This window comes from Rhinolophus ferrumequinum, chromosome 9, assembly GCF_004115265.2.
Source record: "Rhinolophus ferrumequinum isolate MPI-CBG mRhiFer1 chromosome 9, mRhiFer1_v1.p, whole genome shotgun sequence".
Taxonomy (NCBI): Eukaryota; Metazoa; Chordata; class Mammalia; order Chiroptera; family Rhinolophidae; genus Rhinolophus; species Rhinolophus ferrumequinum.
In genome coordinates this window covers 12789619-12801660 of record NC_046292.1, presented here as the reverse complement: position 1 = coordinate 12801660, position 12042 = coordinate 12789619, and the positions used below count along the sequence as shown (strand labels likewise).

The 12042-nt window shown below is 54.2% G+C and overlaps 1 protein-coding gene across 1 annotated transcript in view; it reads left to right on the top strand.

Annotated features, from left to right (window-relative positions):
* UBR4 (ubiquitin protein ligase E3 component n-recognin 4) overlaps positions 1-11473 on the top strand; it is a 122506-nt gene extending 111033 nt beyond the window's left edge. Inside the window, exons 101-106 of the mRNA XM_033115099.1 lie at positions 346-471; positions 1558-1752; positions 4464-4688; positions 7820-7910; positions 8517-8679; positions 11088-11473. Coding sequence (XP_032970990.1) covers positions 346-471; positions 1558-1752; positions 4464-4688; positions 7820-7910; positions 8517-8679; positions 11088-11152 — 865 coding nt within the window. The 3' untranslated portion in view covers positions 11153-11473. The remainder of the gene's footprint in view (positions 1-345; positions 472-1557; positions 1753-4463; positions 4689-7819; positions 7911-8516; positions 8680-11087) is intronic.
* Positions 11474-12042: the final 569 nt, after the last annotated feature.

Sequence of the window (12042 nt, the reverse complement as noted above, 5' to 3'; positions counted from 1 at the left end):
GACCTGGAGGTGGGGGTGGGCCGCTGACCCTGAAGTGTTAATGCTGCCCCAGTCTCTGGGGAGTGGACTCTTCTACCTTAAACCATATGCACCCCACAGCCGCTCTTGTCATGTTACACTTGGCTTTTGGCCCAAGACTGGGAAAAGAACCCTACTTACCCGAAGCAGGGGAGCTGGCGTCTACCATGTCGGGGTACAGGTGGCTAATGCCCTGTGTGGGGTCGGGGGCACAGGCCAGCTGATTTCCTTAGTGTTAGCAAACCCTTCTTCACCCACTCTTGCCCGGGTGCCTGGTTGCCAGATTAACTCCAGCGGTCATTTGTCCCTGCTCTCCTCCTAATCCAGGTTGGCTCGAGGCCGGGAAGAGTGGGAAAGCGCCGCCCTTCAGAACGCCAACACCAAGTGCAATGGGCTCCTTCCGGTCTGGGGGCCTCATGTTCCTGAGTCCGCTTTTGCCACTTGCTTGGCCAGGTGAGTGTGCAGTATTTTGCACAGTAGGTAAAAGGGGATTCCCAGGAGCTGGGGGGAGATCAGCTCGCAGCCCAGCCCGTGGTGACACCATTTCTTACCACCTTCATTGGGAACCCATGTCTTTGCTTGCTGCCAGGGACTGTTAGGAACAGAGAGGAACTCAGCTAGAGAAACCAGCACCCTCTGGCTGGTGCGCCTTGCAGAATTTGTAGTTATTTCTCTCCTCCTTTGTTGATCTAAGGACATAAGACATGGGACTTGGTCCTCGAGGCCAAAATTTCCCAGAGTTCACCTCTACAGCTTATTCATTTGAGGTTTAAATAATAAAAAGAAATCTTAGTGCATGCGGGTATCGGGCTCCTCTCAAGGCTTCCCTAGTCCTAAAAGCCAGAGTAGAATAGCTGAAGCATCTGCGAGGTCCTCGCCTCTTAATGCTGCCTGGTGGACTGGTGCCCCGCCCCCAGTCCTATTTTTAAAGCTCACGGGTGAGAAGATACTTACCATAAAGCAGGTACCTGGAAGTGATAATGAAAGTAATAACAGGCAACATACTGAAATGCTTACCATGTGTTGTGATTCTACATACTCTACAGATGAAAAAATCAAGGCACAGAGAGATTGAGTAACTTACTTGAGGTCACACAATTAATAAGAAGCATAATAGGTGGTAACATAAATTGACATGGAAGAACTTTTATTTGGAGGTTAAGGAGATGATTTGATTCCTAGGAATAGATCTCCTCGTCAGTCAGAATGGATCGGTTCTACCTTTCTTTTTCCAAAATGTGCTTCTAGACGTGGCTGTGTTATGTCCTATGACTTTGGTCCATCCAGAAATGGGGCCCCCAAACTGGTGGGTTCTCCTCAAAGCGCGGAGAGCGCCACATTCAGTCACAGCAGGAATGAAGGCGTCCTCGGCTCGCATCTCCCTCCAGGCCCAGCCCTTGTCCTCCACTCTGCTTTTCATTCCTCTGTCCGTTTGTGTAACTTAGCAGCCATCGGGGGGCCGAGGGGGCTCTGCCTTCCCACCTGGGTTGTCACCAGGGAACCTGCTTGCATTTCAGCGTTTGCTCTGCTTCTCTGCAGGCACAACACTTACCTCCAGGAGTGTACGGGCCAGCGGGAGCCCACGTACCAGCTCAACATCCACGACATCAAGCTGCTCTTCCTGCGCTTCGCCATGGAGCAGTCGTTCAGCGCGGACACCGGCGGGGGCGGCCGCGAGAGCAACATCCACCTGATCCCGTACATCATTCACACTGTGCTTTACGTCCTGAACACGTCAGTACCGCGCGGGCCTGGGCCGGCTCTGGCCGACACGGCACCATCTCCCCTTTTCTGTTTCCATCCTAGTTAGTTCCGGAGCAAATGTCTGACCTAAGGCAGCCTTTCCGGAAGTAGCAATGTTCTCCTGGGGCTTTTAGCTGACTTCCTTTGCCAAACTGTCCCATCTCCCATCATGGGTAGCCAAGGGCTGCATCCTTGGACTGACCTTCAGCCCAGAGGGGAGCAGGAACTGGGAGAAGGCAGACCATGGCAGCTTCTACTCCTGGAGCCTCTGCTTCGGCTTGCAGGAATGTCTTCTCCTGCACAGAGGGGGGCTGTGGGTCACAGCCGCCTGCCGCCACTGTCAGGGCCACACAAGGTGTTACAGGTCAGGGCTTCACATCTAGCGGTGCGGCAGAGCCAGGGGCCCATTTCATAAATGGAAACGACTTGCTCTCCTTGTTTTCTCTCCCAGTGAGTAATGCTTCTGGCGAGTGTGAAGGGAAAGGGAGTGTTGGAGATTATCTGGGAAAGCAACTGAAAAGGAAGGCAGCCAGGAAAAAATTAGATTTGTATTTTTATCTGTATGTAGGCTATGGAATAGTTAGGTTGATATCTAAAAGTGTAATTTTAAGGAAGTACCTAGGGGTGGTAGAGAAGAATCTTCTTTCACTCCAGCCCAGATTTTAAGAGCAAATGAAGAGGTTCAATATACTTGAATTCTTAGATTTGATTTAAATGATTTCATACTTTTAGGCCCTATCTTCTAGAAAAGAGGCTTACAAATCTATTGGGCAGAGAATTGACAGGCTATGTACAGTCCACCCAAGGCAGCTGCAGTTCAGTTTAGGCAACAGGACAATCTGTCTCTTGTCCTTTCTGGTCTTCTGTCTTCAATGGTGTTCTCGTCGGCTTCCCTCCCATTTCCTGACGACTGCAGGCTTCCTTATTAAAACGATGCACGGGCGGGTCTCCATCGGTGCATTACATCAGGTGCTAAACTGTTTAGACTGTCAGAAGAAACACCTGCATTGCTGACAGCACAAACTGTTTGGATCCCACTCTCCAAACTGTGTGTCAGGCCTGAGCAGCACTCATTGTGCGGCCGAGCCCTTGGCTTTGCAGAGACATGTCTCTGCTCGGCGGCTGTGAGGTAGAGTGGACTCCTCCATTCTCCAGGGAGGAAAGCAGACCCACACAGGCAGAGTGATTTGCCCAGCAGAACAGAGCTGGGGATTTCAGGTGTCACTGTTTCTCAGATGCCAGGCGTTTTTCTAAGTCCTGCTCCAGTTTCCTCGTTGGCAGCATCCTGGTTGCCTTGGTCAGTTAGAGGCTGACCTGGAAGCTGCACCGAGGGGCACTGTTTCCCACCCACCGACTGCTCCCCTAGCTGGGCGTTTCACACTGGAGTGAGCTCGGTCGCAGAGGGCTGGGTGGGGTGCCTTTGGGGGCCTGTTGTGTGCGAGGGCTGGTGGGTCACACCGTGACCCCAGCAGCGCTGAGCAGGCCCTGCGGTGGCGGTGGCCTCTGATTCCCAGCTCTGGAAAATCAAGTCGAGTGTGTTCTTCTGTTCCTTTGATGCCGTTCTTCAGGGAGCAGAAGGAGGCAGGGCATCCTTGCACTGACCCTCCTCTTGTCCAAAGTCCAGTGTCTGGCAGAGCCATCTGCAGACCTGGTAACTTTGATTCTTGTGGCTACTAGTGTTGTGTGTGTTTATTTCCCCACAGAATCAGGATGGGGCACAGGCACTCTTGGCCTGAGTGTGCCATCCAGGTTATAAGGAGAGCGTGTGGCCAAAAACATCTGATTAGGAGGAACTCCGGTGCCAACTCACTGACCAGTCGTCAGGCTTCGTCGTGGAGGGAAGACAGTTAACACTGGTGGGGGCGCTGTGGAGCCAGGCGGCCTGGGGTCAAAGCCCAGTTCTTTCCTCTGCAGTGTGTGACTTTCATGGGCAAAATCTTTCTCTGTTCCGTAGTTTCCTGTTCTGTAAGAGGGAGGTGGTGCTGGTACCTGTCTCAGTGTTATTGTGAGGATTAGAGGAGCTAATCACATAGCACTAGCTCTCAGAACAGTGCCTGGATTCAAGTTTATGATCGCCATTATTATAGTTTAGGCAAGAGTGAAAACAGGAAGCAGTGCTTGCCTGGGAGAAGCTGTTCTAATGAAGGACAGAGGACACAGATACATAGGAAAACAGACAAAACTGAGCCAAGGAAAGGAACCGGATGCGAATGGAGTGTGACAGCTTAGCTATGATACGACTGCGTAGAGGGAGGGAGAATGCGGGCTGTGGGCTCGAGTCAGAGGTTCTGGATTCACACCGACTCCATCACTTACTGGCAAGGTGACTTTGGGCAAATCACTCCACTTCTCTGGGCTTCAGGTACCGCGGTCCACAGGTGCTGACGTCACCTTCCCTAGTCGTGAGGACACCGAGGGTGCCCACATGTGCAGGGTGCTCAGGAGCCAGTAGTTGTTTGGAATTGTGTCAGAACTGAGCTGGGGGTGGGGAGGGGCCAAGGAAGACGCCACCAAGAAGGGCTCAGGAGGGAAGCAGGAGCACACGGAGAGGAGGCGGGCAGGGTAGTCGAGGGTGGATGGAAGTGGTTCGTGATCCAGGTGTTCAAGGCAAAGGGGAGACGAGAAATTGGGCAAACCCTCCCCCACTCTTGCGGCTGGTCCCCAGCTTCTACCCTGGTCTCATCATGCTCCTTTTGTTCTAGAACCCGAGCAACCTCCCGAGAGGAGAAGAATCTCCAGGGCTTTTTGGAGCAGCCCAAGGAGAAGTGGGTGGAGAGTGCCTTTGAAGTGGACGGGCCCCACTATTTCACAGTCCTAGCCCTCCACATTCTGCCCCCCGAGAAGTGGAGAGCCATGCGTGTGGAAATCCTACGGAGGCTGCTGGTGACATCTCAGGCCCGGGCAGTGGCTCCAGGCGGAGCCACCAGGTCAGTATCTACTTCAGGAAGTACCCACTTCAGGAAGCCGTCTCCTGCTGTCTGTCTGGTGCCAGGACTGTGTGTTCTCGGTGTGTACACGGCCTAGCAGAGTGCGTGTGCTCAGGGACAGCGTGCTCTTTGACTTGGTCACTGGTCCTGAGCCTCGTCAGTCTGCCACACTACGAGTCTGGGCCCGAAGCGGGCAGGTGCGTGGCCACCTCTGGGTCTGCTGTCCAGCCACTGAGAAGGCAGAGCCAAGCTTACCTCTGAGGAGAATTTAGGAGACGGAGCCAGCCAGGCACAGCATGAGACTGCTGACGAGAAGGGGCGTTCGGCCAGCAGGGGCTAAGACAGATGACAGGTTTCCCAGCGTGCTGGTTTGGTTTGGGCATACATGAGGAAAGCCTCCGTGTGCTGCGGTTGGGGGTTCTCCGTTCTGATCATTGAGAGCTCGTCATCTCCCTCCCGGATCACCTTCCTATCCCGTCTGTGGCACGTTCCACAAGCCGTTCTTCCTCTCTATTCATGTGAACACCTCCCAAAGAAGCAGATCGTTCTTGGACCTTGTCTGTGATTTGTGCCTTGAGAGAAACATGTGCCACAAGAAGAAGAAGCCCTTTGAGATGCCACACGATTGCCACTCTCAGTGCACCCTTGAGAACCACTCTTGGCTCGTGGTGGCCCCGTCTGTGCAGTTTGTGCTGCCCTGGGCTCCACAGCAGGGGATGGGTTTGTCAGCACGCTTCTGCCACGAGGGAAATCTGCTTCACTTCTGGAAGGGCTGTCCTTGGGAGTCTGCTTTCCCTAGGACGTGAGGAAACATTTGGGGGCCAGCAGGGAGCTGAGGAGACGCTTTCAGGCTCCTGATAATGCCCGGCCAGGTGGAGAGAGCGTGGGCCTGAGTCAGGCACCCCTGGTATCTGTCCCCCCTCAGCTCTGATTTATCCAGCCTTGCTGGTGGCGGGCACCTCACGCCCCCAGGGAGACCAGGCTGGAGCTGGACTGTTGACTCAGGCCGGTATCAGCTTCTTGGTGTAGAGTAGGAGGGGGCGAGTCTTGTTAGATTCCTATCTAACCCTTGCCCCCATTCCAAGCATATAGCTTTCCAATGGTCCCAAGAGTCCGAAGCATTAATAGTGAACGAGCTACTAGAATCCTAAGCTAAGTTTGATACCACGTTTTTGATAAGCCAGGCTGGCCTGCTTCCACAGCCCAGGAAGTGGCTGTTTACTGGGCACAGGCTCTCAGTGGCAGGTGTGAAATCTGAGCCCACAGGAGCTGTTTTGCTTTCAATTAGGAGACTGGAATTCGTTACCGTCCCAGGCAGTTAAGGAAAAGCCAATTTGGTCACAGCTTAATTAGAAAATCCAGTGTGAGCTACTCATGAGTTACCATTTTCTCTGTAGCAGTTTAGTCACCTTTACTAATTAACCTTAAATAATTGAGCTGGGCAGGGTCGTTCAAAATTCCTGCTACCAAGGCAAAACAGCCACAGAGAAGGACCAGACTTGGTGTGGCGCGGGGGCTCGAGCAGGGCGGGCGCCCCTGAAACAGACTGGAGGGGTGCGGGACAGTAGCATGGTATTGAGACACCCTCTGAGGAGAGTCCTTGGCTGGAAGGACGTTTCAAGGGCGGCATGTGCTGGCTGGGGCAGTGTCCCTGGTGCAGGCTCCGCCCTGAGTTCTGCACGTTATGGGGAAGGTGAACTCACCTTTATTTCACACTCATGGAAGAAGGGTCCTCTGCCAGGCAAGTGGGTAAGCCTGGGGCTTCCTTATGCTCCCGTCAGCCTGGTCTGTGACCTGTTTACTGGGAAATGGCACTTTGTCCCCAGAGCCACCTCGCAGTCATTTCACTTTGGGCTGCGACACGCTCAGCGTGGCAGGCAGGAGAGCATGGAAGCTGTGGAGGGCAGTGCGTATAGGAGCATGTCAGCAGATGGAATGCTCTCGTTTTACCATTACTTTCCTTTTGTTGAGGAATTTACGTTGACTGAATGTAGGTGTCAATGGCTCGTCTAAGTTCCTTAGTCCCTTACCTTGAGGCCCATACAGTATAGTTTTAGCTTCTATAATATAATAAAGTAACATCTATGCTGGCTTTTATGATTCTTACACACACACACACACACACACACACACACACACACTAAATTCTAGTCCCTTCAGTTATGGGCTCTGTTCCAGTATGTTCCGAGGTGTAGAATCTCCACGGCGAGGTTTCATCTTGCCTTTACTTCCTGCAGATGTGAAGGCAGTTTGCAAAGATACCTCTTGCAGACTGGGGTGGTAGAAACTGAATTCTAGCCCCAATGTCAGCCCCTCTATAGAGGGGAGCCTGGTCTTTCTGTATTTCACAGTGGTTCCCTCCGCTGTAACCATTTCTCACCGAGGGGGCAGTGGACGTCGTCGCTGACAGTCCCCAGTTTTCCAAGGGACTGGCTGGTGTCTAATCCTTTGCTGCATCATGGGATTAAGTCCAGGCGATACTGGTCTTAATACAGGAACCACAGGGCGTGGTGAGCAGCTCGGGGATTATCCCGGCATTGGGAGGTGTCGGGCGGTTGCATCCTCCATCCTGGACGTCACCATTGCTCAGCGCCACTTTTCCAGAGGTTGCTGTTTTCAGCACAGCACGTGGCTGACAAATTGCTGTATGTTGGCGGGTTTTGGTCTGCTGACTGTAAAAATTCTCCCCGTGGGAATGTGAGACTGGGTAACCTTGTTTCCTCCTTCATTTTTTGTTAGATCCCATCGAGTCCACAAGCTTACGGGGGGGGGGGGGGGGGGGGCTGACCCCGGGGGGGGGCTGACCCCGGAACACGCGACTCCTTGGCCTCCCTCTAAGCCCGTCGCCTTTCGGTGGCCACGTTACAACCTGGGTCTCCCTTTGTTCCAGTTTACCCTGGTTTGGAAGAGAGTCAGTGTTAAAGATGAATATTTCATGGAACCTTTTTGTAGTAAATAAACCACTGGGTCCCAGGGCTTCAGAAGTTCTTGCCCACAGCTGTGTTTTTCCGAGACGATAGAGGAGCGACGCACTGATTGCTGTGACTCCTCCCTTGGTCCCCAAATGCTGTGCTCTGTCCTGTGAGGATCCTTCCCAGGTCTGCATGGACATGACATTTGGTCTTTTCCAGGCTGACAGACAAGGCAGTGAAGGACTACTCTGTGTACCGCTCCTCCCTTCTCTTCTGGGCCCTCGTCGATCTCATTTACAACATGTTTAAGGTGAGGACGCCATGGGAGGCTCAGCGGGTTTCTGCAAGGCTTTAAGCTCCTCTGTGCTGCTGCCCCTGCCCCTGGCTCGGCCCACCGGCCCCACCTACCAGAAGGGGTGTACAGCAGTGCAGACCCTACGTGTCTGCTCACCCCTGTCACCTGGCCTCGGGCCGGCTGCTCACCCACTTCTGCAGGAAACCCTTCCTCCTGAGGCACCCTTGGTTCGCCTTGTCCCCTCTGTTCCATAAACGCCATTGCCCTGTGTGTGACTTACTCCCGCCCAGCCTCCAGCAGGACAGTCCCCTGCCTGGCAGGAATCAGAGGGCCGGTGGGCGATTCCTTTCAGTCAGGGCCGGCGGGCGATCCCCTTCCCCTTGGGAAATGCCGATATGAGACGTGTAGGGAGGAAAGACATGGTCACATGTTGTAGCTTGTGGGGTCAGGTGGCTGTAAGAGGAATGAAAAGAAATGTTGTTGTTCCTGGAAGCAAAACACCTCCAGGGAAAACGTGGATGTACACGGGAGGGCTCGCCTTTCCCCGGGACTGGAGTGGCCTGTGTGATTCGGGGCACTGAACCGCCCTCCCCCGGGCCCGTCTCCTGTTGGTTCTCGTAGAAGGTGCCGACCAGCAACACGGAGGGAGGCTGGTCCTGCTCGCTGGCAGAGTACATCCGCCACAACGACATGCCCATCTGCGAAGCTGCCGACAAAGCCCTGAAGACCTTCCAGGAGGAGTTCATGCCGGTGGAGACCTTCTCCGAGTTCCTCGACGTGGCCGGTCAGTGTCAAGGTTTTACCTTTCGAAGGTCTTCTGCAACTACAGCCCTGTTAGTCTTAGGGGGGCTGGCCGTAGCTTTTACCTTCACAGACCACTTGTAACACAGGTGAGAAGTAGCCTGTGGGCCACCAGATGACCTGTGAGAGAGAGGTGAACGCGGGCTGCTAGTAACGAGCTGCAGCCATGACAGGCGTTGGGCTCTTTGTAGGTTCCAGGCACTGTGCTACTCATTACGCATTTTCCCTGCGCACAAGGCCGCCCTGTGGGAGCTGGGGACTGTGGTTGTCCCCACTTTATAGACAGGGTACCTGAGGCTTTGAAGAGTCAATAAGCTTCCAGCCGGGCATAGCTGGAAAGTTGGTAGAGCCCCTTTTTGACTCTTGGCTTTGGATGACAGTTCAGAGAAGGAACATGGAAGCTTGCCTGTCTTCCAGCCTGTCTTCCCTGGGGACATGTGGGAGATTTCAACTCTGATTCTGAAAATAAATGGTAAACAGGACAGAGCAGAGAGCCTCTCTGATTGTCAGAAGAGGGCCACACCTTGAGCAGTTGTCATGTGAGCCATCCCCGTCCCGCAGCTAGTACAAATGACGCCCACGGTACAAATCTCGCCCATGTGCAGATTCCTTATACAACAAATCTGTCACTTTAATTGCAAACACATTAAAAATTGTTTGGATTTTACAACCAACATCAGGTGACCCACAGGGGGAGGTGACGTGGGCCAATGCCTGGGACATGCACCCAGGACTCAAAGTTCCGTGCCCTCTCGGGTGGGGGGCACTGTTGCTGTACAGTCCTTCCAGGGTCGGGCTCCCGGGACCGAAGCAGAGGGGGAACCACGCCTGCCTCACTCTTTTGTGAGCTTGTCTTATTTCCCCCGACGTTCGTTGTGGGAATGTTGTGGCATGGAAAGAAGCAGGGAAAAGGAAAGCCTCCGCTGACATCGTGCTGTGTGTCTTGATCCTCCGGGAACTTACCCTTCCAAGGTCTGGAGTGTTGCTCAGTGTGAATTCCTCTTTCTTCCCAGCTGAGCGCCAGCAAAGCCCTGGGGCTTCCAGTGGGACCATCCTTTGCGGTGGCCTCAGTGGCAGGCTGCCCTGGGACGGGCCTTTTGTCGGCCCGGTGCCTCCCCCGTACCCAGGGCGCCCACATTAGCACCGCACCCCACAGTTTCTTCGTTAACTTCACTAGATGCTCGCACGTGCTTCTTTTCAGCATAGGCATTTTACCTTGGCCACTCTCCTTGCTTTCTTCCCAGGAAGTGATCCCTGACTGACAGCAGGCAGCCTGTGTGTTTGTGTCCTTAGGGCCACGCACCATGCCTGTCACTCCAGGGTCTGGTGAATGTTTCAGTGTGAGACTGAGGAAGAGAGGAAGGAGGTGGGCAGGGCAAGGAATGGTGTTTGCTTCGTCGGGGCTTCCCATCAGCCCCGGAGCTGGTGGCAGCGCCTCGGCTGGAAGCAGAAGAGTGACAGCCCATCAACGGGGAGCATCCCTGGGGCCGTCACTCTGATGTCAGGTTGTCACAGCGCGACGTGATTACTTTGTTTAGACTGGTAGAAAATTTCAGAACATCAGACATGCCCTATTCGAATGCAAGGACAAAAACGTCTTCCAAAATCAACATGAGATGGTTGGTGCCCCTCTGCCCTCCATGAGCGCAGATGCTGGGAGAGGACTTCAGTTTGTCCGGTGCCAGGCCTTGGAGTTAATAATTCCGCATTTGTTAAATGAGAGCACCCTGCTTGGGGGAGGGGCGGGGGCCACCGGGGGCCTGATGCTGATGGAGCGCCTCTGTGCACTGGGCACTTTCCTGTACGTGGCCTAATTTAATCCCCACAGTGATGAAACAGAGACTCGGCACAGTCCCCACTTGATAGTTGAAACGGAGCTCCTGAGCGGCGGCAGCTAGCGTAAGGCCCCGTGTTAAGGCTCAGAGGAGCCCGGTGTCCTGCTGCCCTTGTCTGCTGCTCCCGCCCTCGAGGGCACTGCTCTCCCCTCGCTTCAGTCCAGGTCCCTTTGAGGATGTGCCGAGGGCTGCGCACACTCTCCCTCCAGGAGACCCCCCTGCAGGCCCCCCCTTTTGCGCTCAATTTCAGTCGACCTGCAGACCCCCTGCCATGGGCCATGGACCCTGGTGTAGAACCTCTGCCTGGGAAGATTGTGAGGTCAGCCTGTTACTGTAACACCTACAAACAGCAGCGCCTGGTTCCGGAGCAGGACTCCTGCAGAACAAGAGTGTTTGCTCGGTGACTCTCCCCCCAGTCACTGCTCATCTCCAGGGAGCAGCTGTCAGAACTTGTTGGAGTACAGTATGTTCTCTCCGTGGACGCTGCAGCCGTGACTCAGTGAGGCTGGGGGCCATGCATTCCTGCGCCTGACCAACCTCTGCCTCTGCTTTCCAGGTCTCCTATCAGAAATCACGGATCCCGAGAGCTTCCTGAAGGACCTGTTGAACTCGGTCCCCTGACCACCCCACAGAGCCGCGGCTGACGGTGAAGCTGGCTCGCCTTCCACCCCTCTGTGTTCTCCCTCCTGTGCGTTGATTTCCCCCACAGGATGCTGCATCATCACTCCTCCCTCCTGCCCTCCTTCCTCTTCTCGTGGAGTGGCTTGGGCTTTTTAGGCTCCCGTTTTATCTGTGTGTGTGGTGCACTAGCTATGAAGTTGTCTGTAGCCCAAGCCATCGAAGGACCTGTACACACTAGGAGCCATGAGTTGCCCCGGCCAACTTAATACTTGAGTGTGCACATCTTGAGAAATAAACGAATGACTTAACACACATTGAAAAGGAAGGTGTTGACTGCTGCTTAAACCCATCCTAGTGACGCTGGCCTGGCCAAATTCTTTTTCCTTGCCTGCCCAGCCCTTTCTAGTGTCAGCACAGGAAGATTGGCGTGTCAGAAGGGCTGTGTCTGGGCCTCCTGTCGGCACCAAATGGAGCCTGTCTGTTTTCGGCCAGCAAGTTGGGGCACCACATTTGATGAATGTGATCTTTCCTAAAACAAACTCCTTGGCCTCCCGTAATTTTGTGGCCTTAAGAGCTGGAACCCGGAGCCACGTGGAGCCCAATGGTTTTCCAGTCGTCCGCTGATGGCAGGCTCGGTGCAGTAGGGCTCTGGTCTTTCTACAGCAAAGGCGTTGGATGTTGGCCTGCCAGCTGTGACTCGGGAATCCTTTGGCAACTTCTCTTCAGGGTTGCTTATTAGGAGCGGGCCTCGGGCAGGCTTAGAATCAGAATGATGAGTAGCTGCCCTTCACCAAGCGCCTTTTCTCTGCTAGGCCCAGTGTATTTGTTTCCAGTTTTTCTGACATCCCTGCAGGAAGAGGCCCAGGAGCAGCCCGGCCAGTAGCTGCCAG